The 25,425-nt window shown below is 49.3% G+C and overlaps 1 protein-coding gene and 2 long non-coding RNA genes across 10 annotated transcripts in view; 2 read left to right on the forward strand and 1 right to left on the reverse strand.

The window, feature by feature from the left end:
- GATAD2B (GATA zinc finger domain containing 2B) overlaps positions 1-21,220 on the forward strand; it is a 66,808-nt gene extending 45,588 nt beyond the window's left edge. For 3 of the 7 annotated variants that reach the window (XM_082202208.1, XM_082202209.1, XM_082202210.1), the window contains exons 3-11: positions 3,914-4,046; positions 4,658-4,789; positions 5,527-5,658; positions 7,761-7,931; positions 8,800-9,115; positions 9,668-9,870; positions 11,196-11,309; positions 12,646-12,763; positions 13,502-21,220. In XM_082202208.1, coding sequence (XP_082058334.1) covers positions 3,914-4,046; positions 4,658-4,789; positions 5,527-5,658; positions 7,761-7,931; positions 8,800-9,115; positions 9,668-9,870; positions 11,196-11,309; positions 12,646-12,763; positions 13,502-13,635 — 1,453 coding nt within the window. In that variant the 3' untranslated portion in view covers positions 13,636-21,220. Of the gene's footprint in view, positions 1-1,843; positions 2,041-3,913; positions 4,047-4,657; positions 4,790-5,526; positions 5,659-7,760; positions 7,932-8,799; positions 9,116-9,667; positions 9,871-11,195; positions 11,310-12,645; positions 12,764-13,501 lie in introns of those variants that run through there. The other 4 variants (XM_082202211.1, XM_082202212.1, XM_082202206.1 and 1 more) reach the window with 4 other exon arrangements.
- Positions 1-25,425, reverse strand: part of LOC309520731 — a 130,350-nt gene that overhangs the window by 99,151 nt on the left and 5,774 nt on the right. The gene's annotated exons all lie outside the window — the stretch shown is intronic.
- LOC309520726 lies at positions 22,556-24,922 on the forward strand. Its single transcript, XR_014214343.1, has 2 exons — positions 22,556-24,573; positions 24,836-24,922. It is a non-coding gene; the product is annotated as an uncharacterized lncRNA (long non-coding RNA).

Raw genomic sequence — 25,425 nt, forward strand, 5'->3', positions numbered from 1 at the left:
CTGATGGGAATGGGGACTCCCAACGTGCTCCAGAGAGCCACAGTTCTCCCACCCCCTTGCAAATCCTTTGCTTTCTGTGAAAGGCTGAGGGTTACAGAGCAGGTCGGGATCTGTGTGAACCTATGGGTTCTGAAAATAGCCTTTTCAGGCACTCACTTTCAGAGTGGCATTTTCCCTTGCTTGAGATTGATTAAAGTTTAGTGTGCTTGACGCTTTGTTCCACCCGCCCCCCTCTTGAAGTGTGACATAAAGCCATCTGTGCTGGGGGAGAGCTGTGCAACGTTGGCCACACCAGTCCCACTTTCCTGTAGAGAGAGGGAGGGAAAAATCTTAAGATTCCTGTCAAAGGAAGAAATAATTGCAAGGAGTTGGTCCCCCCCTCCCCCGGGAAAAAAGCTTCAACAAAAAAATGATGACTGAAAGGCTAAGGACCCGATTACAGTTTTCATAAACCACGAAGTGATTTCATGGCATGAAGTGAGTAGGCAAAGCTTATGACACAGATTGGGATTGAAGCAGGCCAAATCCTACTCAGAGTAAGACCGCTGATGGATTCATCATGGCCGTGATTTTGATGGGTCTAGTCTAGAGTAGGATTTGGCTGGATGCAATCCATTATACCGAAACGTAATCCATCTCATTGCTTGTGGAGCTTCAGTGTGCTTGAAGTTAATGTGTCCGTCTTCTGACTGTACGGAGCTCTGTGTGTGCACTGGTGTCGTCTTCCAGTTTCATACCTGAGGCACAGTGTATGCTAATGCCTTGAAGCCGAGGCCTGTTGCTCTTGTCAGGATCCTAAGAAGTGCAGCTCTCATCTAGAGGCTTACAAGAGCCCCTCCGGCTTCCATCCCTCATTGTGTCAGAGAAAAGTTTGAAAAGCATGGAGGGCATCGTTTGGGCCTCATGGTGGCAGAGGTTTTGAAAATGTATGGCCCCTATATCAGTTGGTAGAATATTGCACTGGGTTCCTTATAACATGGAATTCCACCTTTTCAGAATTCCCTCCTTTGTGGGAGCATGCGCCTAGTCCTCTTGGGAATGCTGCAAATGTGTAAAAACAGAAAAGTTGTGGCTTTCGAGGCTTAGTACAAAGGGAATATGTGGCCGTGTGCACATTACCCTTTACTCCTCGCCCACTGCTCTCCCACTGCTGGTTTCTGAAGCCGAGCACACATGACACAAGCCACATGCCATATGTATCCTGTACTCTCTTGAGAAATCCTGCTGTTTGGTGTGCTTTCCCTCAAACCTGCTTCCATCCGATTTGAAAAAGTAACTCACCGTTAAGTTTGTGAGGTGTGTCCATTTGAGACAGCCATTGAGCATGCTCAGATGACAGCTTCACTTAATAGGAGTTTTGGGAGGAGTTGCAGGCCTAGGGAAACAAATCAGATAATGCACTTCAAGTGAAGGCACCCCTGCCAGCTGCGTATGACAGTGTTAAAATGTGACTTGAAATGTGGGGGGGGGGGCAGGGAGAGAATGATCTCCCCATGTTTCGGTATGCTAATGTGTACATCACCTGTGTGTCTGATGCTTAGTGCATGGGGGGATATGCGTTTTCACGAGCACGCTCTGCCCAGCCCTCCCTCTCTCCTTTAGCCCCATTCCTAGTTGTTCTGCTCCTCCCTTTCAACTGTTCCTCTCTAGTATTTGAGGCACACACACCCTCCCAGCCTTAATTTTACAAAAGCCCTAGTCGTGTGCACAAAATAAACTGTGCCAATAGCATAAATTTACACACAATGCCCATTGGTCAGCCAAAGTCAAGGGCAGAGACAATTTTCCTGTTACAATGCTGATTTTGGGAGGGGGGTTAATTGCCAACAAAAAAAAGCCCTGTGTGATGTCATAAAGCATGGCAGCAGCGCTTGGTTACCGCTGGATGACATCGCCCCGTCTCCGAGTGACAGGAAGTGGCGGCCGCTCCTGGTTGCCCAGCGATTCCACTTCCAGGTCACCGTTTGACCCAGACCCTGCTTACAAATCTCTTCCTGGAAGGGAGAATCTTTCCAAGGTTGCGATGAGTATGGAGTTCAGGTATAACCTCTTTCCTTGTGAAAACTCTGGGGCTTCTCTTATATCTCCCATTTTCTTTATTTTGCAGTCTCTCTAGTTTAATATTTCTTGCCACACGCCCTTTCTGGCTTTTCATGGAGCGTTCCCCTTAGAATCAGTCTTCCTCGTTGCTACCTGCCCCTCTTTTGGTTGTTCAGCTCCTTCACAGGGACCAGAAATATTCATGGTGCCTGGCTTGTTCATCTCCTAGAAAATCTAATTCCCTGCTTGAACCAAATTAATTGGCCAACTACATGTTAATTGAGGATTAGAGGTTGACCTCCTGTCAGTTAATTGGTGGGGTTAACAAGCAAACACCCCTGAATTCAGGACACACTGGCTTGTCTCCCTCTTGTACCAAGTTTTAATATAAAGCAGGATCTTGAAAATGTGACTTTTTATTCCTGTTTGAATAAGAGTAGCAGCTAATTTTCCCTCTTTCCTGGTGGAAGGAGCCTGGCTTGCAAACAAATCCACAAGCGTCACTCTCCTACTCAGCTAGGCTAGCAATATGTGGAGTGACAGAAAGGAGCCATTTTTGGTCACACACACGCACACACACCTCTGATTGCCTGAAGGCCACACTAACTCGCCACAGGTGACTAGCTTAAGTGACAGTTTGCAAGGCTGGTTTTCTTTCAGTGCAATGAAATCATGGGCAGCCAAAAATCAATGGAGCTCAGCTGGCAATAGGTTGGCTGCCTGATCCAGCCTTAGGGCTCTTCTCGTGTTATTCATGGCTAAGGAAGGGGTTGCAGCCTTTCCCCCTGATTTGCTAGCTTTCTACATGCAACACAGGCTTCTGTGTTATTTTATGGGGAAGGATTGAACGCTGTAGCACTCACATGGGGCCTGCAGTCTGGAAGTGTACCAGCCCAATATGCCTCTGAATCACAGGTGGGGAAGGTGGCCGTCGAACTAGGGTCCTTATGGCAAGCTTCCCACCATGGCATCTGCTTGGTCACTGTGAGAGTGGGACACTGGCCGAGATGGGCCCTTTTGGCCTGATCCCAGCAGCAGGAGTCTTATTAACATTCTTAGAGCCTGTTGTGATTCTGCACGATGTGCACAGGAAAGCTCTTGGCGTCAGAGAGTGTGTGGTGCCTCTGACGTATCCACTGAGAGCATCTCAAGGCTAGGTCCCTGTCCCTGTCACGGGGCCACATTCGCTGCACACACAGCCAGCATACCCATGTTGCTTTCTCACTGTCAGATGTTTTCAAATTCAGCCTTCTTGATCAGACCTTCAGTCCACCCACCGATGCAATCGATTATCCCAGTAAGGATTGCAGCAGAGAAATGTAAGGAAATAGACATGGAAGAGAAGTCAAAATAATTTTTTTTATTATTTTGACTATGGCAGACCAACACGGCTACCTATCTGTAAATGGAAGAGAAGGCTATAGAGCCAACGATCTGTCCTTGGTAGAGATGAGCCCCAGTGTTTGTTGTCTCAATGGCTTTCTGCATCAGGGTTGGGCAGCCTCGGGCAAAAGGTGACCCTCAGGACTCTTCCCCAGGCACACACCTCTCCCTGTGCATTGCCCTTCTCTGGGCCTTGCTTCACTCTCTTCGAGTGTTTTTGCCCAGCTGGAATGTCTCTTGAACTCAGAAAAATTAAAACAGGGATGGAGAACTTGTGAGGCCTTCCAGGCATTGTCAGACTCCCAGCTGATGTTCGGCGTTAATAACGTCTGAAGGGCCAAAGGGTCCCCTTCCCTGCGTTACAGACTGTGGGGCACTGAGAGAGAGAGAGAGAGAGAGAGAGAGAGAGAGAGAGAGAGAGAGAGAGAGAGATGGATGTGCAGCTCAGCATCTTTCTCATAATTCCCCATCCTTTTCTTTTTTAATTCAGCAGTGACCAGGACAGGGGACGGCTCACCCCCTCACCAGACATCATTGTCCTTTCTGATAATGAGGCCTCCAGTCCCCGTTCCAGTTCCCGCATGGAAGAGAGGCTCAAGGCTGCCAATCTGGAAATGTTCAAGGTAAGTGGCTCCTCAGGCCAAGGGACTGAGCACATCCTTAAGCTGCGAAAGAGTGTGTGCAAGCTCTCAGGCCACACAGGATGCTTCTTCAGGTGGCTGTTTGTTTCTCATTTTGAAGCTACCACAGCCAAGTGTCTTCGCAGGCCACATTCATGCAACAGGTTTAAAGTGCTGTGGCACCACTTTAAAATGGCTCCCCTGGCCCAAGAAGTCTGGGAGCTGTAGTTTGTTGAGGGTCAGTTTGAGCTGAGAGTCATTCGCAGGCCTCTTGTTCCCCATAACAAGAGCTACAATTCCCAGTTTCCGGAGAAGAGGGATTAATTGTTAAACCCCTCTGAGAATTGTAGCTGCATAATTCCTGGCAGGACAGGGGATGTGTCCATTCTCCAAATGGACTGCAAATCCCATCATCCCTGACCATTGGCCATGCTGCCCAGGTCTGATGGGAGCTGGAGCCCCATCATCCCTAGCTGTGGTGACCATGGTGGCCACAGCCGAAGAGTGGTGCTTCCAGACCAAGCAGTCCTGCTTGATGGGTGTGGGCTGGCAGCCGAACTGCAAGTGTCTCTTAACCTTCCTTCCTTCCTCCTCCTCCACCACCACCACCACAGGGCAAAGGCATTGAGGAAAGGCAGCAGCTCATCAAGCAGCTGCGGGACGAGCTGCGGCTGGAGGAGGCCCGGCTGGTGCTGCTGAAGAAGCTACGGCAGAGCCAGCTGCAGAAGGAGAACGTGGTGCAAAAGGTAAGGCTTGGGTGGGGCCATTCTGGCAAAACGCAGGACGGCACCCAGGCTTCCCACCAGGGCACAACACTGCGCCTTGGAAATGTCAGCTGCCACATAGGATCCGTCCGTCACCCTTTACTCATTGGAGCAAGGAGACCGTGGGTGTGTGACGCTGATTTCCCTCTCTGTATACGGAGATTCTCAGAGGCATCACCCAGAAGTGTCCAGGGACCATGGGGGACTGGTAGGGCAGAAGGCAGGGAGCCCAACAGCAGGTGGCACCAGAGAGCTGGTGGCAAGCAGAGCCATCAGATTGTAGTTTTGTTCCCCATCCTCCTCCTCTCCCCCCTGCTGAGTTCTACAAAGGTAGAATGGAGATGGGGGGAGGGGACAGGACAACCAAGACTACCCCCTGGGCTTGTTGTGAGGCTGGGGGCTGGCTGAGATTGGGGAGGGGGGCAGTGCCCCATTTGCCCAAGCAGACTAGTCTCCACTGGCATCGCCAGTCCCTGCAATGCATGCTCTCCTGCAGTTTCTGAGACCTGACAGACAGGGCAGTCCAGGGCCCTATTAACTGGGCTGCCCCACCATTGCAAAGTGGGTGCACCTCCCCATTACTCCGGAAGTGTAAGTTTTATCTTTGCGTAAAGTGAACGTTGCCTCCAACTTTAAGCCAACAAAACTCCGCTCCAGAGATGGAGAGCTTTAGAGCATCCCAATTACTCGAGTCTCCCTATTTTCTTTCTCTCCTCTAGACTCCGGTTGTCCAAAACGCAGCATCTATTGTCCAGCCATCTCCTGCCCATGTCGGACAGCAGGCTCTGTCCAAACTTCCCTCCCGGCCTGGAGCTCAAGGGGTTGAGCCCCAAAACCTCCGAACATTACAGGTAAGAGGCGGCCTGTCCCCTTCTGTGTCCCATCTCATGAGCACCTCATTTCTGGAGCCATGGCTGTGTAGCCATGGCTGTGTAAGCGTTAACAGTCAGAGCAGAGTTAAGGTGTTCACTTTTCTATATACTAAAGCTGCCTGGTGTCACCATAATCAGCCACACGTAATTCGCTCGTCCCAAAACTATTAATTCTATATAATAACCAGCTTTGTTAATTTGACTGTTGTCCAAGTGGGAAAATCCACACATCTTCTCCCCTGTCTGTGCATTTTTGAAGACAAAATGCTGCTGCCCCGATCACACTTGTGCAGCCAAAGAACTTTTTATTCCAGTCAGTTTTGATTTAAAAAGAGGACTGGGCAGAGTCACAGTTAGAGGTAGGAATGCTTCTGAATAGCCACTGCTGCAAGCCACAGGAGAGAAGAGCTGTCTTGTGCTCAAGTCCTGCTTACCAATTTCTCTCCAGGGGAAAAGAATGCCATTGGCCTGATCCAGCAAGCTCTTCTTACGTCTGAGTATCTTAGTGGCTTGATACAGAACCACACAGGTCCCTTTGGTTCATATCTCTCTTGGTTGAGCTGCAGGACATGGAACCTCGAGGCCATGTGCTTATTTCAGGCCCTGTTGAATGTTTTCTGTGCCATACCTATACTGTACATGCTGGGATGTGGACCTGGCTGTAAATGGAGGCAGTGCCTCATTTGTTCCTGCCTCTTTTCTCATCTACCTTGCCATAGAACAGCAAAGCGGATTTTTCTGTTTAGTGCAGGGGCAACAAACCTCCATCCCATGAGTCTGATTGGGCCTAGACATGCCCACCTGCCCTAGAGCATCTGGCATAAGGGAGGTAAAGGCCTTATACCTTTACCTCCCTTTCCGGATCGACTGCTCCCCTCGTTCCCAGGAAGCCTTTTGCCTGTGCTGTTCAAACCAGATCAAATCCTTTATTATGCATTCGCAGACCCACTAAGAGCATGCCGGAAATAAAAGCATGAGCAGTGAAACACATGCTTGCTTAAAATACAATATAATGCAAGGGATAAAAGCATACATACATCTAAAATACTATAGGCTACAAATGATGAAAAACGTAAGATGCAAATTGGAATTAAAATGAAAGTATCATCTTGCGAGAACTTTGAACCTGCTCAGTTTGATTTCTAACCATGCTGGGGGAGTCCGTTGATTGACAGGTGGGTGGCTCCGCCCACTTGTCAAACTTGATGCACTGGGGCATAGGGGGATATAAAGGATCTGGCCTGCCAGCCAGATCCAATTGCCCACCCCTACTTCATAGGTCTGTCCAGCAGCTTCCAAGAAATCCCCCCCTCTCCCTCCGGCGTCATTGTCGCAGTTCCCAGAAGTCCATCAGTGCTGTGCTAACCTTTATTTTTCTGTGCAAACTCCACCAAGTTGGAAGAAGGGGCCATGACCCTTTTCACTGGAATGGAAACCGTGCCAAGTCACTCAGGAGCAGCACAGAGGCGGCTTTCCTGGGAAGTTATTTTTCTTCAAAAGTCAGTTTATGAAGACCTACCTGCGCACCCATGCCTCCGGCTGTCCCTGTAGAAAATGCCACAGTTCAAAGGACTGGAAATCAGTAGCACAGTTTTCATTTTCGGGAAAGGTTTTTAATGGACTTTTGGCTCACGGCCCTGGCCTGGCCTGGCGATAAGGGGGTTAGGGCACCTGTCCAATGAGGAAAGGGGGAGGGGGAGCTGCTGTATACCTGAATCTCCCAAGTAAAGCTGAGAAAGAGCTACTGTCCGTCAGCGTCAACAACACTGAGCTGCCTGGATTCAGGATAAGGCAGCTTCCGATTTAAATCAGCCTGTTATCCATTGAGGGCTAGAATAGTAGCTGTAGTTTGGATGGATGCACGTGCTTTGCAGACAAGAGGTCCCAAGTTCAGGCTGCCAGTGGGGTATAGATCAGCCTTCCCTAACCTGCTTTGAGCCCCAGGTCCCAGGTACGCCCTACTGGGAATGACATGGGGATGTGCTTTGTAGATGCAGCACCGCAGAAGAAGTTGCAAACCTCGCCTTTGTTCCATGCTCTCCATCTCTCTAAAGAACACACTTTCCTCCTCTTTGGAGCAGGGTCACAGCGTCATCCGGTCCGCCGCCAACACGACCCTCCCCCACATGCTTATGTCGCAGCGCGTCATCGCACCAAACCCCGCCCAGCTCCAAGGGCAACGTGTCCCTCCGAAACCGGGCCTCATCCGCACCACCACTCCGAGCATGAGCCCCGCCATCAGCTACCAGCCAGTGAGTAAAGCAGCCCGGAAAGGGTGGGAGGGTTCAGTGGGTCTGATCTTCTTACACGGCCACCTTGCCCACACGGCAGTTTGAAACTGGGGGTGGGACTTTGTGGAGCCCAAGAATAGCATTTCCACAAGGGTAACCTCAGTGGCGGGAGGGGCCAGAGACAAAAGTGGGTCGAGCAATGGGTGCATAGATCACCTTTGTACAGCAAGCTAAGTTTTATTTATTTATTTATTAAGGGAAACGGGTGGCCCTATGGTCTAAACCACTGAGCCTCTTGGGCTTGCTGATCAGAAGATTGGTGGTTCGAATCCCCACAACGGGGTGAGCTCCCGTTGCTCTGTCCCAGCTCTTGCCAACCTAGCAGTTCGAAAGCACACCAGTACAAGTAGATAAATAGGTGCCACTGCGGTGAGAAGGCAAACAGTATTTCCATGCTCTCTATTTTCCGTCACGGTGTTTTGTTGCGCCGGAAGCGGTTTAGTCATGCCAGCCACATGACCCGGAAAGCTGTCTGTGGACAAATGCCGGCTCCCTTGGCCTGAAAGCGAAATGAGTGCCACAACCCCATAGACTCCTTTGACTGGACTTAACCATCCAGGGGTCGTTTACCTATTTATTTATTTATTTATTTTTATTTTAGCTATTTATTTATTAAGTTTGTGTGATCAGTTGAAGGCCACATTCCAGACAGGCAAAAACACTCAAGGAGGGTGTGAAGCAGGGCTGCTGGTGAGGGGGCGTGGCCTGTAGTGAAGGGGGCGTGGCCTGGAGAGAGTCCCAAAGGTCAGAGAGAAAAGCCTTGGTGGGCCGCACACCTTTAACATTTTCTTTCTTGCCCCCTCTACTCTCCTGCGCCTTTCCCCTGCAGCAGTCCAGCTCGGCCGTCCCCTGCCAGCGCACCACGTCGTCCGCCATCTACATGAACCTTGCCTCCCACATCCAGCCGGGCACGGTGAACCGGGTGTCGTCGCCCCTGCCCAGCCCCAGCGCGCTCAACGACGCCGCCAACTCCCAGGCGGCCGCCAAGCTCGCCTTGCGCAAGCAACTGGAAAAGACCCTCCTGGAGATCCCGCCCCCCAAACCGCCCGCCCCTTTGCTCCACTTCCTGCCCAGCGCAGCCAACAGCGAGTTCATCTACATGGTGGGGCTGGAGGAGGTGGTGCAGAGCGTCATTGACAGCCAAGGTAAAGGCCAGTCTCGGGGGCAAGGGCTGCAGCATAGGCAGTGCAACTGGGTTGAAAGAGGGTGCCAGAGGGAAGTGAGCTGGAATTCCCGTTTCCCATGCCTCCTGATTCAGGGTACACGGGGAACTAGCCTATTGCTGTTTGCCTGATGGAGCTGTCCTGTCACAGATAAAACTGTTTTAGTTATTGGTACGCTTTTAAAAATCCAAACACATTATTACTCTGCTCCAGCGTATAGAGGCAAACTGGGCCACACTCACTCGCGTTTGTCCCCCTCCCCCCTTTTTCTTTGCATAAATGAGGCTGCATTTTAAGTATTGTTTTTATTATTGGTTGTTAGCCGCCCTGAGTCCGGCCTTGGTTGGGGAGGGCGGGGTATAAATACAATTTATTATTTATTCTTATTATAAATGAATGTTTAGCTTGTGCTAAAAGTCCTTGAAATTCTGAACCCTGGAGGTCTTCTCCGCACTCCCTTGGCCTGGAACGGTTCCTGAGAGAAAGGTGCCCCTTCCTTTGTGTGATGCGTCTTCTTCTACCCCTCCTTCCCAGGCAAAGGTTGCGCTTCCCTCTTGCGAGTGGAGCCCTTTGTTTGCGCCCAGTGCCGCACAGACTTCACCCCGCACTGGAAGCAGGAGAAGAACGGCAAGATCCTGTGTGAGCAGTGCATGACCTCCAACCAGAAGAAGGCGCTTAAGGCTGAGCACACCAACCGGCTGAAGAACGCCTTTGTCAAAGCTCTGCAGCAAGAGCAGGTGTGTCCCTGTTACCCTGTCAGAGGGAGGGAGGGAGGGAAGGAGGGAAGCCCGGTCAATCCAGGTGAACTGGAAGAGGTGCGTGCTTCCTGTCCCTCTGAAGAAGAGACATAGCTCAGTGTCAGAGCTCTGCAACTAGAAGGTGCCAGGATCATTCCCCAATGGCACCACCATGAAGGGCTGAGAGGAGGTTTCCTGAACAAACCTCGGCGAGTTGCTTTCCCTCAGTTTAGGCAACACTGAGCTCAGTGAACTCAGTATTAGGCAGCTTCCCATGTTCCTCATTGCTCAACGAACATTTTGAAGGGCTGTAGCTCAGTGGTAGAGCGTCTGCTTTGCATGTGGAAAGATCTGGGTTCAATCCTCAGCATCCCCGGGTAGGGCTGGGCAAAGATCCTTGTCTGAAACCATGGAGAGCTAGTCAGTGTCAGCAGCACTGTGCTAGGTGGATCCAGTCGTCAGTTGACTCTTTATAAGGCAACTTTACAAGGTCCCTGTTGAATTCTTCACAGGTGTTTTCCCCTTGCACATTTATTCAGCACGAATACAGTGGTACCTCGCAAGACGAATGCCTCGCAAGACGGAAAACTCGCAAGACGAAAGGGTTTTTTGTTTTTTGAGCTGCTTCGCAAGACGATTTCCCCTTGCAAGACGTCTTGCAAGTTTATTTCCTTTTTCTTAACACCGTTAATACAGTTGCGACTTGACTTCGAGGAGCAACTCATAGCACGTGGTGTGGTAGCCTTTTTTGAGGTTTTTGAAAACTTTGGTGATTTTTGAAGCTTTTCCAAAACTTTTCCGACACCGTGCTTCGCAAGACGGAAAAAATCGCAAGACGACAAAACTCGCGGAACGAATTAATTTCGTCTTGCGAGGCACCACTGTAAAGTGTTTTGGAAACCAACTTTGAAACAGTCATTGTAGCTTCCCCTTCCTCTTCTCGACCCTGACACCTTGGGGTACTGGGAATTGTAGTTTGGGGAGTCAGCAGTCCCCTGAAATGAATGCATGGGGGTTAGATCGGCAAGGATTCACTCCCAAGGAAAACCAGCAGTGGAAAGCTAAGTTTTTCAGGCCTTCTCAAATGCCGGAACTGAGCAAGTGTTAGCTGGAAGAGAGCCCCACCAGCTGGAAGGCCCGTCTCATGCGCTCACCAAACTAGGCAGTTTCAGTGACTGGCATACAAGCCGGGCCGTGGATATTGGACTGCAGGCAGGGTCATCCGAATGCAGGTTGTTTGCGGGGTGGGTGGGCGGCCTGTGTGCCGCCAGATGACAGCCACACGGCCCAACTCATGACCAGCCTCTTTTTTTTCCCTCCGGCAGGAGATAGAGCAGCGGTTGCAGCAGCAGGCAGCGTTGTCCCCCACCGCCACTCCCGCCAGCGTGTCCAGCGTTAGCAAACAGGAAAGCATCATGCGACATCACACACTCCGCCAGGTGAGAAGCCCTTCCTCGCCCAGCCCCTTCTGGCAAAGTGGCCCCTTTCGCATCCCACAGCCGCCAGCTGTTCGGCTACCCCCTCCCCTCAAACAACCTTCTGATCTCGACTCCCGGGTAGCCCATTCCCCTCCCCTTCAAAAGCAAAAGGTTGTTCTCGTGTGATGTGGGGTGGAAGAGCATTCAGTCCGAACATTCAGCAGCCACAGAAGTTTTGTGGTGTGCTTCTGGGACTTTGCTGGCCGCTCACTGACACAACCTTCAGAGAAGGAACGGAGGACGGCAGGCTGGTCCTGCTGTAACGCTAGTTAAACGGACAGGACTGGGTAAAATGAAGCGAAGGAAGGTTTGAGAGATCGTGAGATGCGTGATTTATGATATGTATGAAGCAGCAGAGTTTTTTTAATACCACCTCTCTCTGCTGCGATAGTTCCATGTTTTGGAATATTGGAAAAACCTATCCAAAAATAGATTAAGTTTAATAATGCACCGCCTAGTAATACAATTCAATGTATCTAGATTCAGATAGGTAGCTGTGCTGGTCTGATGCAGTCAAAATAAAAAATACTAAGGTGCTACTGGACAATTTTGTTATTATTATTTCGAATTCAGTGTATGTTTGTTTTTATAATGATGATATAATCATCATTATTCCTACCATATTTTTGTGATTGTCAGTTGTTTGGAACTTGTTTTAATCTTTAATTGTTGTTAACCCACCCTGTGGCCTTAGGTAGGGCGAAGGGCAGGTAATTGATAATGCATTGTGTGTGTGTGTGTGTGTGTGTGTGAGAGAGAGAGAGAGAGAGAGAGAGAGAGAGAGAGAGAGAGAACTAACACTGGAGGGTGGTCCATTAAAGTGAATGGGGTTCTGTCCCACCAGCTTCAGCCAGCCCCTACCTGCCTGCCTTCACAACCGGTCCAGGGGTGGTTTGGCTCTGCCTGCCATTGGCTCCACTTACTTTTGGTTCCCTTCCTTCTTCCCCACCAGTTCCAGCAATCACGCCTCCTTTATTGGATGTATTTGCTAAATTGAGTAGCAATAGTATTATTGAAAAACCAAATGCAGCAGAGCTTTGAAAACCCTGCGTGTCTTATGCAAACATTGATCTTAACCCTCCACACAAAATTACTACACCGTCGTCTTATTCCTGTCCACTCAAAACACGTCTGGTTGCGTGCTGAGTAATTCTTGTCGGCAGAAAATGAATCTCCAAATCAGCACTGTGAAGCCCCTAAACACTGAGTGGAGTTTGGACCCGATACTTTTATTTGTTTGTGCCCCACTCATTTTCCTGATGTTCTGTTTCCTCTGCCCCCCCCCTTCTGTCTCCAGGCACCGCAACCCCAGAGCACTCTGCAGCGTGGGATCCCCACCTCGGCCCGCTCCATGCTGTCCAACTTTGCGCAGGCCCCGCAGCTTTCTGTGGCGGGAGGCCTTCTCGGCATGCCAGGTAGAGTCTTCCAGAATTTGGGGGGTGGGGGCAGAGATGCGCAGAGGACCCTGCCTCAATATATATCCGGCCCTCTGCCAGCCGATCCCAGCAGAGGTCCCACAGGAAGGGATCATTCAGCCCCTGGAAGAGAGTTGCCCAGATTGGGGGGGGGGAGTTTTTGGGTGGCCAGGGGGCATCCATCATAGTGAGGGCCAGATAGTGTTGGAAGGGAAAACCAGTGTATTGCAAGACACACAGAGACATAAATCCCTGTGCCTTGGCGCAAGTGGGGAATCAGTCTCTCTCTCTTACACACAGTGAATAATGCAAATGACGTGGACGATTTTGTTGAAATATCGCATCCTTTTATAGACTACTTTGCCAATACCCCTGAAGAATGGCAGCTACTGCAATCACAGATTGGACTTTAGCAAACTTAACTAGATGGATCTATCCTGGAGTGGGGAGTGGGAGTCGAGTTGGGGTTCTTGTATCTTTTTGCTCTTTTCTATAATTGTTGTATATCGGAAATTTTAAAAAAAATATTCTTTTTTAAAAAAGACAGGAAATGCAAAGGGGGCACGTTTCAGCCAGGCAAAAGAAGGGTGGAAATCGGGGCTGGCGATGAGATTGGGAGGGGCTGCATTTGGCCCCTGGCCCTGCGGTTCCCCACCCACACATGAGACACATTCCCAGGAGAGGAATCGGCTGCTTGTGCCTCATAGCAGAAACGTTCCTACCTCTTCCTCTTCCCAGGTGTCAACATCGCCTACCTGAACGCCGGGATCGGGGGCCACAAAGCGTCGAGCCTGGCGGACCGGCAGCGGGAGTACCTTTTAGATATGATCCCGCCACGCTCTATATCGCAGTCCATCAGCGGGCAGAAATAACGCCAGCTGCGCCCCCCTCCCCACCCTTTCCCCACCCACCTGCCCCCCCCCTCATCCGTCGCATGCAGTGCCTGTACTGGTGCCTACCATATGTGGAGGAAAAGACAAAAAACGAAAAAAGACAAAAAAGAAGACGACAAAAAAACCACAAAAAATGAGAAAAAAAGACAAGAACATTTAAAAAAAACAAAAACACTTCAGTGACCTGCCCTCTTCCGGAACCAACTCTCCCTCCCGCTTCTCTTCTCATCTCCGGATTTTGTTTGCGGGGAGAGGCCAGGCGCCCCCGTCCCTCCCTCCTTCGCTCCGTTCTCGAGGTCAGAACGCGTCTGCTTGGATCCTGCACTATACACTATGTTAATGCTTTGTTTTACGCTCCCTTTTATTTTATTTTTTAATTTGTAATGATAACGCGTAGAATTTTTAAACTTGTTGTGTTCTTATTTTTATTTCCCTTTGGCTTAAAACGGACGGCTGAGAGAGAGAGAGAGAGCGCACCTTTTCTTTTTTTGTTTCTTTTTTTAAAAAAGGAAATCTTTCTTGAGACTTTGAAAGGCTCCTCCTCCCGAAAGCTGATCGGGGCTGAGTCAGGGCTTTCGGCAGAGTTGTTCCAGGGGCACCCCAAGGTGAGGAGGTGTAGGCCACCCCCATGGGTGTGACCGACCATCTAGAAGGCACAGCCCTGGAAGCCGACGGCGTCTCAGAGAGTCATCCCTGGTTTGGGTGGGTTTCTTTGTTTCCAAAGGAGTGGGCTAGAGGGGCATGAGCTGGCCGTTGGCAGAGCAGGGCACGCGTCTCTGAAACGTCCGTGCCAGGGAACAGACACCGCCTACACCCTTGGAGACGGGCCTCCGAAGACGAACTCTGCTGGGTGCTTTCAAACGCTCTTTGGCTCTCTTCATCCCTCTGACCTGTCGGCTTCCCCCAAGCCTGCCACCCTGTCCAGTCTCTGTTACACCACCCCTTTCCCAGACCAAAGGAGCTCCAGGCATCACGTCGGTTCCCCAAAATGTTTCTCCGCGGAGCCATCTCTTCGCTCGTCTCTCCTGTGCCGCTCGTGCCGCGAAGGCTGCCGTTGACAGGCCAGGAACATCTTGCAGTGTTGTGTCGGCGGAAGATACCAGGACGTGTAACCGGCCTTCTCTGCCCACCCTTCAGTTGCTGGGGGAGCTTCAGCGAGAGAGAGAGAGCGCCAAATGTTTCAAGGTCCGCCACTGCCACCCGAGCCCTCGAGATCAGCCCCAGAGGCGTTTCCCTGACATCGGACCCTCGCGAGCGGAGAGCGAATTGCTCAGTCACACCCCAGGCGGCTGTAGGAGCTCTTTGAGCTGTACTCCACCCTGCTCTGCTTTGTTTAAATTTTCTGCTTTTTCTGCTCTGCTCCTCCAGTCGTGTATCCAGTCTGAAGCGATGGGGAGGGAAGGGGAGCGTCCCTCTCTCCCTCCCGGGGTTCCCCCTCCCCGCTGGTCTTTTTTCACTCACGTCCCCCTTTCGGAAGCACTGAATCAAGGACCCCAAAGCCCCCTGAACGCGCGCACAAAGGCATCCCAGCCAGCACTCCCCACCAGGTCTGTGGTATCCCCTCCCCACGCATGTGCTTCCTCTCTTCTCCCCCCCCCCAATCACTGAGCACTTAACAAAGAAACAGAGGTGGGGGGAACTGCCCATGCGTTGGGAGGGGCTACAAGATACTTTTCAGAAGCTAGCAGCAGCTTAGCATTGCAGGTGTGTGTAGATCGGGATAGCTAACTCTGGGGTTCCCCCGCTCTGATGTTGCCAGGCCAATTGTCCCATCATCCCTGGTTTATGGTCCAAGCTCCTTGGGGCTGGTGGGAGATGGTGTCTGGCCGCATCTTTGTGGGCCACAAGGTTAACTATCAATATATACATGCATATGTACACACACGCTAGACACGCAAACCAATAGTTTCCGTTTCCCTGGAAAGCTTTTTCTTTTTGCTCCAGGATCCTTCCGACTGTCGCGATTCCGGAAGGAAGGTTTCCTTTGGAAACAAAAAAAAAAAAAAGGTTTGGCTGCGTCTTCAGATATCTCCTCCACGTGCTACACCCTTCCTTGCCCAACCCCTCGCCCACCCTCCCCAATTTGCTTAAATTGGATCTACTATCTTCCCTCACCCCAAAACAAGTGCCATTGTCCTCCCCGCACCCCTTCCCCCTTTAGAATCGGGCGTTGCCAGGTGTGAACCAGTTCCAGCCACCTAGTGTTATTGGGGAGGGGGCGGGTATCCTTTTGGTCTTGTGTTGTTGTTTTCTATTAAAAAAATAATACGGTGATGTAAGAAATGTGCAATAATTATTGCCTCTGCCTTTCAGGGCCCAGGCAGAGGCTTTGTTGGCAAGCATTGAATGGTAGCAAACCAGCCACTACTTTGGAGTTTTTGGGGTGGGAGGGCAAGGATTAGCCATTCCCCCCCCTCCCCACCGCCATCACCACACTGGGGTGGCATATATGGCTTTGGCAGTAGGGCAGAGGACTTCCCCCACCCCCTGGAAGAATCCTGCCTATTGAATCAGTGCTTCTCTCATTCTCTGGCTCCTGCCGGTCTTTTCCTACCCCAAAGGGTGACCCCCAACAAAGTTCTGCTCCGATGAGGCTCCTTGAAATGAATGAATGAACCTAAGTCATCTCCCACCCACCAGGGCTGTTCTAAAAACTAGCAACGACCCAAAGTTTGCTGTTGTAGATCATCCAGCCAGAACTTGTTCTCTTCCACACTCTTTCTGTTGGGACCACCTTTTGCCCTGCCTGCAAAATGTCCCTCTCCAAAGGAGCTTTGAGTCTGCTCAGCAGACCAGCCCGGGGACCACACTTGGAGTTTTTTCACCTTCCCCCAGAAGAGGGTCTTCCCAGTGGGATTAGCAGCCAGCCTCCTTGCAGAATAAATTCGCTCCTGGCTCAAACTTTCCAGGTTGGCAAACATTTTTCTTTTTTTGGAAGCAGGTGTTTTGGGATGAGGGAAAGGCACTGATCTAGGAAGGATTTCTTCTTCACCTCTTCTCTCTCTCTTTAGCACAGAGAGGGGAAGAATGGAGGGGGGCATTTCTATAGGGGAGAGTGGGGAGACTGCCCTACTTTGCGCACTCAGGCAGGTAACTCCACTTTCGCTTCCCCCGGGAGCGCGCCTCTTTAGCATAGAGCAGGATCATGGCCCTTTGGCACTTCTGCCCGGTGGCTGGACCTACTCAGCCAATTTGGAGCAGGTTGGGGGGGGGGCTTGGCTCCCCACCCCCTCAATCCCCCTCTTTACAACAGCGTCCCTTCCCAGGATGCAATATTTGCCTGCGGTGGACACACAACCTCCCTCCTTTCCAACCGCCCCATAAATCCCTTACTTTAAGATTGATTCCCATCTTCCTGCTTTCCCAAAGCCGACAAATGTCTTTCTCTCACATACACACACACAAACCCATTTCTCTCTTTGTTTTTCTGAGGGGGCAGGGGGTGTAATGTAGAAAACCATCCTTTTTCATGGTACAGAATTAAGGGTTTCCTTTTCCATCTTATGGGTTTTTTTCCTCTCTCTCTTTTCCAGATTAGTCATACGTGCTTTGTGGTTGATGCTGTTTTTATTTTTCTCCCGCTTTTCTTCCATCGGGGTGGGTGGGGGTGGGAGGAGAAGCGTAACTCGCCTCCCTTGGCCTCTGTTTCACTCCCCCCGCCCCACAACCTCGATTTCCTCTCCTTCCCCCCATTTTTTTTTTTTGCTCCCTTTCTCCTCCCCCACCCCCGACGAGCTCTTCTTAGCTTAACAATACTTGCTGCCGAAACGTTATAACTAAAGACTTTTCTTCGTTGTATATAAGCTATTTCTTGACACATTTAAAAATAAAAAAAAACGAAAACTGAAAAAAAAAGAAGTTTGGGGGCGGGGGTACAGAAAAGCCGACAACAAAAAACAAACAAACCGGGGTGGGTAAATTGTACATTTGTGTAGAGAAAACAAAAACGACAAAAAGAGAAGACAGCTTAGCCATGAATATTGTGAAAGTTGTTTAACGTCCTTTTTGTAGTGTGACCTTCTTTGTGTACGGCGTTTAAAATGTGCAAAAGGCAGTTTCCTGGAGATCGGGGGGGGGGAGGGAGGAGGCTGGGGCGGGGCGCTATGCAGCTCATGTCACCCGCCCCACACGTTACCCACCCGCACCCCCCCAAAAAAAAGCTGAAACGGACTTGGTGGTAGCCATCATTTCCCCAAAAAGGTGCCTTTTCTTTCCCTTGTGTCAGAAGCAAGGAGTCCCACAAACTACCAGCATGCACACGGACTTTGAGCCTTGGTAGAGGCCACAGGCCCAGGGGCTCCATCCCCATCCCTGTAACCCCCCCCCCCAATCCCAAGTTTTCACAAACGGGGGAATCAAAACAAATACTAGTATTAAACTATCAATGTATTTGCACTGTTTGTAACGAATGCTTTAGGCTTGAGACAGCATACACTTCTCTCGATTGTTCCTCATCCGGCGTCCAGACACTCAGCTCCCACCGACCCCAATTTCCAGGGGGAGACGGTACTTCTCCCTGCATCTCCCCTTTCAACCATTTGCTGACCCCCCTCTCAGCTTCATCACCTTTCATTCCTTCCGCCTCTCAGTGATCCGTTTGCTATCATCCCCGCCCCCCAAAAACCCCACTCTGAAATATTAGTGACATTCTAGGGACTGTTTGATATTCTTTCCCCTGTGTCCCAAGAAAGTGCATCCAGGATTTGAGTTCCTGAAAATCTTGGGTTGTTTTTTTTTTATTATGTGGACCGTGCATCTATCCCTCATGGTTCCAGCACACCTGCGCAGGTTTCCACTGTCCAGGCAGGCAGAGATTGTACTCTGCTTCACTAAGCTTTTCACCCATAAGTGTGAGTGTGCATGCATGTACATACAGGAAGGGAGAATGTGACTCGTTCCACGTCAACCGGCCAATGCCAAACAAGTTCAAAGCCCATCAGCGCAGTGGGGAATATCGGGCTTAATGTCTCTCGTACGAAACCTCCGTCAGGTTCAGCTTCCTGGGGATGGAAAGGTGTAATAGATTCTCTACGAAAGGCAAGCACTCCAGTATCTTTGAGATCCGTTGAGTGTGAAGAGAGCCGCTTAAAGGTCTTGTCCCATCTTAATTGGGAGCCTGAAGTCTTTGCATGCCAGTACGTTCTGAGTAGAGTCTCTCCTTAACTGTCAACCCCACCAATTTAATTGAGGGCCATCGTTACGAGCTGTCTGACCCTCTTATGGAGGGCTCTTCAAGAAGTGGGCCTTGTCTCTTACAACAGTTCCAGAAATGGACCAAAGTGTGCTGCTTTCGCATCTTGTTCGGCCCTTCCTAATGCCTTTTGTTTATTTGCCCTTAAGATTCCAGGGCGTCTGATTCCTAACACTCCGGGGAAAGTATGGCTCCTTTTCCCAATGCTATTTCATTTCCCTTTGGACCAAGTCGGGCGTTTGGGAGTAGCTTTCTGACTTCTTGGTCGGTGTTCTCACTTCTTGATTCTTTTTATAAAGCCAAACTTCTAGTCTTTTATGACATTACTAAACTCAAGAGGACTCCAGTATTTAAGGGCTGTAATTTTTGCAGCCTGCCATTATGTTTGCGTTCTTTGTGACCTTCTGTCATGCACCCCAATATCACCTCTCTTGGAAATCTATATTCGAACCCCCAGGTGCAGAGGCTTTGAGGAAAATCTGAGCAAAGCTGTTGTGAAACCAGAATGTGTTCACCATTGATTTGAAGGATTGTGTGTGTGTGTGTGTGTGTGTGTGTGTAACCTGTGGAACAGTATCACGTTTTTAAATTTTGGTGTCACATGACGAGCCCCCAGAGCTGACTTAATGATCCATCCCACATTTGATCTGCAGCATGCTGGATAACATTGACTGGACTTGATGGTAGCCAAAAAGCCCTTTCTCGCCTTCCCATACTTCCTGGAGTGTAGCCCTCCTGGTGTGCAGGTTGCATGCAGTGCTGTTCCTACTCGGGGTAGACCCATTGAAAGCAATGGACGTGACCAACTTAGGCCGCTTTTCATTTCTGCGGGCTTGCTCTTGAGTACACCTTAGGTGAGCACAACCCTGCATCTTCACATCTCTGGTCCTAGACCTCTCTCCCTCAACCATTCAGCCGATGGCATGGCCCCAATTCCCCCCTCTTCTGTCTCCTGGCCTGAATTCAGAAACCCGCGCCCCCAGTTGAGCAAAGTATGCAGAGGCTTCTCCTGCGAAGAGGGTAGGAGAGTCAACCTGATGAACATCAGATGGTCCCTTTGCCGCCTTAGGGGTGGTTCCGGCTGTGTGGGGAAGGAACGTGTGGGAATCCTTCGTCCCTCCTCATGTTGCTAAGCAACAGCTCCCATCCCTAGCCATTGACCGTGCTTGCTAGGGCTGATGGAAGTTGTAGTTCAGCAACATCGGGAGGGCCAAAGGATTCCCACTTGTGGGGTGTAGACTCCTGGTGCCCTCCCTCACCTGAGCACTTCTTCCTTGGCCAACTCTTTTTCTGTACCCTCTCGACCTGCAGCCATGCTCACCATTCCTCGCACCAGGCTGTTGACCATGAGTCAACCTTACTCTAGTTCTTGGGAACCAGCCACCACCTCTTAATACGGTCATAATTTCCCCCCTACTCAACCTCCACCTTCTCTTTCCCCCCACACTCCCATTGTGGATCCTGTGTCTCATTGGGGTCCCCCCCCCCAGCACAACATGATATCTCCTGCAAGGATCACAGCAAATCCGGGGAGGTCAGTTGCAACCGTCCTACAGCCATATGTTACAGAGGCAGGGTTCAGCTTCACCCCCCTATCTCTTCGGGTCAAGAGCAATGGTTGTCCCCTTGCCGGGGCTGCCGGCTATCAGATCAAGGGCCTAACTTGCCAGAGAGGCCCTTCTTCCTCTCTTCCCCACCCCCCAAAAACATCCCATTTTGCCATTCTCCCTCTTCAGCCTTCAATTCCTCTAGCTCAGGTGGGAAGCTGCAGCCCTCCAGATGTTGGGAACCTATGGCCTTCCAGATGTTGCTGCAACGCAGCTCCCACCATCCCTGGCCGTTTGGCGCACGGGCTGAAGCTGATGGGAGCTGGAAGTCCGGCAACAGCCGGGGGGGGGGCACCGATTCCCTGTCCCCACAGCACGAGGGGCTCACGGCACCACGAGTCGTTCCGTTGCAGGAGCAGGGTGTGCGTGTGTTACAAAGACAAAAGATTCACGAGGCTTAGCGCACACACACACCAATTTGAAACCCGGGGCAGCGAGAGATAGCTGAGCTCAGGAGGGGTCAGAGAGAATTGCAGCTGCAAATTATCGGGGTGAAGGGGGGGACCTTGGTGGAAATCGGGCCTTTTGCACAATTTTAAGAGGGCTTTTAATTTTAATTTTCCGCATTGTGTTTTTGAAAATCCGGTTTAAAAGGAGAAGGAAGGAAGAAAAAAAGCTGTTTAAATATTGCCAATTGATTATGCAGTGACCTGATTAAAAATAATAATAATAAGCTAATTTTTGGAGAAAGGATTAAAAAAAAAACTTTGTAATATTTATCACTTGCAAGCTATGTTTAATAAAGAAAGGAATGGTTTATACATTTTGATGTGACTGGCGCATTTTGGATTTGCTGTCGGGGAGATCCGGGGAGAGGTCTTTGGAGGCAGCACCATAGAATTTTTTAAATGACTACTTGTGTTTGCATATGGGTCACCAATCAGCATCCTTGGGCCGGGGGTGAAATCTTCAAGGATGACTCGGCCACTCGCCCAACTCCTTGGGCTACTCCCCCTAGTGGTGAGGAACAGCTAACACTGCCCTTCTAGCATTTGGGATTTTCTGGTTTAGACAAAAGGTGAGTTAAGAATCTCCGGCCTGCAGGACCTCTCTTACAAACTCGCCTCCGCCAGTTGTTTGTGGATGGATTTGTGAGCATAGGGTGTGTGCATGCAAATTCGACGTGTGCACAGCTTTGACTCCGCCCATGGTTGGCTTTGGCCCCGCCCACCACTGGCACAAGCCCCACCCATCTTGGGGCTGAAAAGGCTCCCCCTGACTTAATCTGTATTCTCCCCCAAGGTCATGGAACCAAAGTCCCTTCCCGGCCTTGCAGCTGGAGAACTTCTTAAGCGGAGGGGGAAATGGGGACCTTCAAAAGAGGCAAAAGCCTCTTCCCCATTAACTTCAGAATTGTGTAAAAAAAAAAGTATCACCCTTCAAATACTATTTTTAAAAAGCTTTTCTCATCTCAAGGCATATTTTAGTCTGTGGACGTTGCATTCCAAGCAAGGTGAGTGAGCAGTGAGTGCCAGCTTTTTCAGGAAATCCTCCAGAATTTGCTTGGGCTGATTCAGTTACAAAGGTGGGCTATTATTATTATTATTATTATTATTATTATTATTATTATTAGTTCCTATCTCGCCTTTCCTCCCAATGGAGCCCAGGCTAGGGCAAACATACAGTGCATAAGGGTTAAAAATGAAATGTTTAAACACTGTCAAAACATTTATCTGGGTGCAAACCACAGGGATGTTTTTGACACTTGAAGTGTATGTTTTTTAGGCCCCAACTTACGGTTGTGTTTTAGGGCTGTAACCTGTCCAGGAACCTTAGGGGGAATGGCAGGAAATAGATGATTAAAATAAACTTAGGCTGCAGTCCTGTGCTATGTGTTTTATACAGTGGTGCCCCGCAAGACGAATGCCTCGCAAGACGAAAAACACTCTAGACGAAAGGGTTTTCCGTTTTTGCGTTGCTTTGCTAGACGAATTTCCCTATGGGCTTGCTTCGCAAGACGAAAACGTCTTGCGCTTTTTAAAAAAAGCCGCTTGAAGAGGCGCAGTTGCGACGGACCGTGCTTCGCAAGACGAAAAACATCGCAAGACGAAAAGACTCGTGGAACGAATTCTTTTCGTCTTGCGAGGCACCACTGTACATTTAAAGCTGTATCATACCACTTGAAACAGCCACAGCTTTCCCCAAAAGAATCCTGGGAACTGTAGTTTGCTAGGGGCTCTGAGAGGAGGACGCCCCACATTTCTCTTACAGAGCCACAATTCCCAGAGTGGTTTAACAATCCATCCAAGGGAACAGTGGGAATTGTAGCTGTGCCAGGAAAATAGGGTGTCTCCTGTAAGAACTCTCAGCACCCTAACAAACTACAGCTCCCAGGATTTCTTTGGGGGAAGCCATGACTGTTTATAGTGCTGCGGTGCCTTAAATGTATAGTGCAGATGGAATCTACTCAGAATATCCATTGCATGTCCCGTCAAAAAAACAATACTAAGAGAAAGCCAGACTCATACTTTTTAAATTTCATTCTGTGTGTCGGTTCAGATTCATTGCCCAATGTCAATCTCTGCTAATGGGTGGAAACTTCCATTCCTTCTGCCCCCTCCCATGAAAACAAAACAGTAGAACCAGGGGTTGTTTTGCACATTGTTTTTTTTTTTTTAATTTTCAACACAAGACAAGAAAGATTTCCAGACATCAACCCTGCATCCTTGAGGTTTTGAAATCTTCGGTGGCTACCTCTCTTTGAACTGAGCTGTAAAATTGGGGCCAGTGCAGAAGGTGCGATACAAACGAGTTACTCTTGGGTAGGAATAGGAGAAATCTTTCCTGGCAGTTCATTGTTCTTGTTTGTTTTAAATCACAAAAACAAGGGGAGAAGTTCACATGATGATGTAACTTGAAATTTAAAAAATCGGGGGGGGAATCATTTTCAAATTCAGAATGGAGGTTTTTTTTAATTTTAAAAAAACCTTCAATAAGGTGAGTTTTTAAAATGATGCTGTACGGTACAACATACGGTATTTTCAGTTTTTCCTCCTTAAAAAAAATTCAGCAGCATCAAAAAAGGGAAAATTTAGAATTAAGTGGAATTTTGCAGGCCAATTTAAAGTGAGGAGAATTTTCTGCCAATTCCAACTTTCCCCTTCCATTTACACATTAAATTCCCCCGTGGTGATGGGAGGGAGCTCAACATTTGGTATCCTCCTCCCAGTAACTTTGGGTGCCTTGCGATGCCAGTTAAAGCTGTCTCCGCACCCTCTTGCCTTTTAAACCCCGATCTTGTTGACGCCTAGTTAATTCTTTGAATCGGCTGAGGAGCCCCCTGGAATTTCAAAACCACAAGTTGCCTTTCCGTTTGTAACCACCAAACATTGAACAGTGATGGAGAAGATTTGGGGAGTCCCTCCTGCAGCTCTCCACACACCCCCCAAACAAACATTTATAATGGTCCCACTTCTCTGGTCCTCTCCATCACCTTTGGGCCGTACTCTCTCTCTCGCATAGGACGTTAGCTTTTCCGCAGCCAGGGGGTCTCCCTTCTCCAATAATTAATCTTCCAGGAGGACCCCGGGCCGTGGCTTCTTAAAGCTTGTTTACTTCGTTTCACAAAACACAAGTTTTTTTCCGTAACAAATTTTAGGTTCAAAAGCATTTTCTTGTCTCATTGGTAACTAGCCATTTCCCCCCCTTTACAACGATGGGCGTAGTCACAGTGGTTCGTCGGAAACAGAGGTCAGGCTTCAAAACTAGAGAGTGCTGTTGCCAACCCAACAAATATCTCACGGATATGTCTTTGGGGTGTGTTAAACTTTTCAAAACAAGGGATGTTTTTTAGGATGTTAAAAGCTCCTGGCTGGGTCTACTCCTTCAGCTCAAAATATCCACCGTGATGAATGCTCATGGGTTGCTTTTAAAATGGGTTCGTGTTCTGGGAGCTGTTGAATTTTGGGTCCGAAGTGTCTGTGCTGGATGGTGACCTAACGTCATAGACTACACTTCCTCAACCTCGTGCCCTCCAGATTTTCTGGACCACAGCCAAGCATGGTCTGTCATCAAAGTTGGTGGGACTTGGAGTTACCCAACAAGGCAGAAGAAGAGCGTGACAAGAATGTTAATTTTTAATATGTCATAGCACTGGGAATTTGGTTTAAGTTAAGGAAGGTCAACTAGTCACCTATGGTTCCAGTTACAGACAGGTAGCCGTGTTGGTCTGCCATAGTCAAAATAAAAAAATCCCTTCCAGTAGCACCTTAAAGACCAACTAAGTTAGTTCTTGGTATGAGCTTTCGTGTGCATGCACACTTCTTCAGATACCTCTGAAGAAGTGTGCATGCACACTTCAGATACCTCTGAAGAAGTGTGCATGCACACGAAAGCTCATACCAAGAACTAACTTAGTTGATCTTTAAGGTGCTACTGGAAGGAATTTTTTTATTTAGTCACCTATGGTGAGCCAGAATCTCAGCCAGGCGTGGAACCTTTAAAACAGGACAAAACCTGACTCTTTTTTTTATATAAAAAAGTGATAAACGGGTAACATTTTATATGTAAACAGGTAAGACTTTGCAATCCAAAGTGGCTACCACTTTTTTCGTAAATGACTTTTTTTAAAAAAATGGCAACATTTATTTGCCAGCCTGAAGTAGGACAGAGTGGGGGGAAGGTGGGATGGTTAGTTGTTGGAGAAATAATGTTCTATCTGGAGGGAAGCTCTAGAAATGGGTTGTCTTCGCTCCAACCCTCCAGATTTTCACAAGAGAAAGGACCTATTTTTAGTAGATGTTCAGATATATATTAGGGCTGACGTTTTTCAGCTGGTTAATCGGTTAATCCAGCTTGAGAAAGAGGAAGGAGGATGCCTCTTCTGAGATGGTGTGGGAAGAGGACCAAGAAAGGATGCCTCATCTGAAAGCATGCTAGGAGCAGGATACCTTCATCTGTGAACTGAAAGGTTGGAATACCTCTTCTGAGATGACATTGAAAAGCGGATTCCTTCCTGCATGAGCAAGAAGG

This window comes from Podarcis vaucheri (assembly GCF_965113315.1).
Source record: "Podarcis vaucheri genome assembly, chromosome: 16".
Classification (NCBI taxonomy): domain Eukaryota; kingdom Metazoa; phylum Chordata; class Lepidosauria; order Squamata; family Lacertidae; genus Podarcis; species Podarcis vaucheri.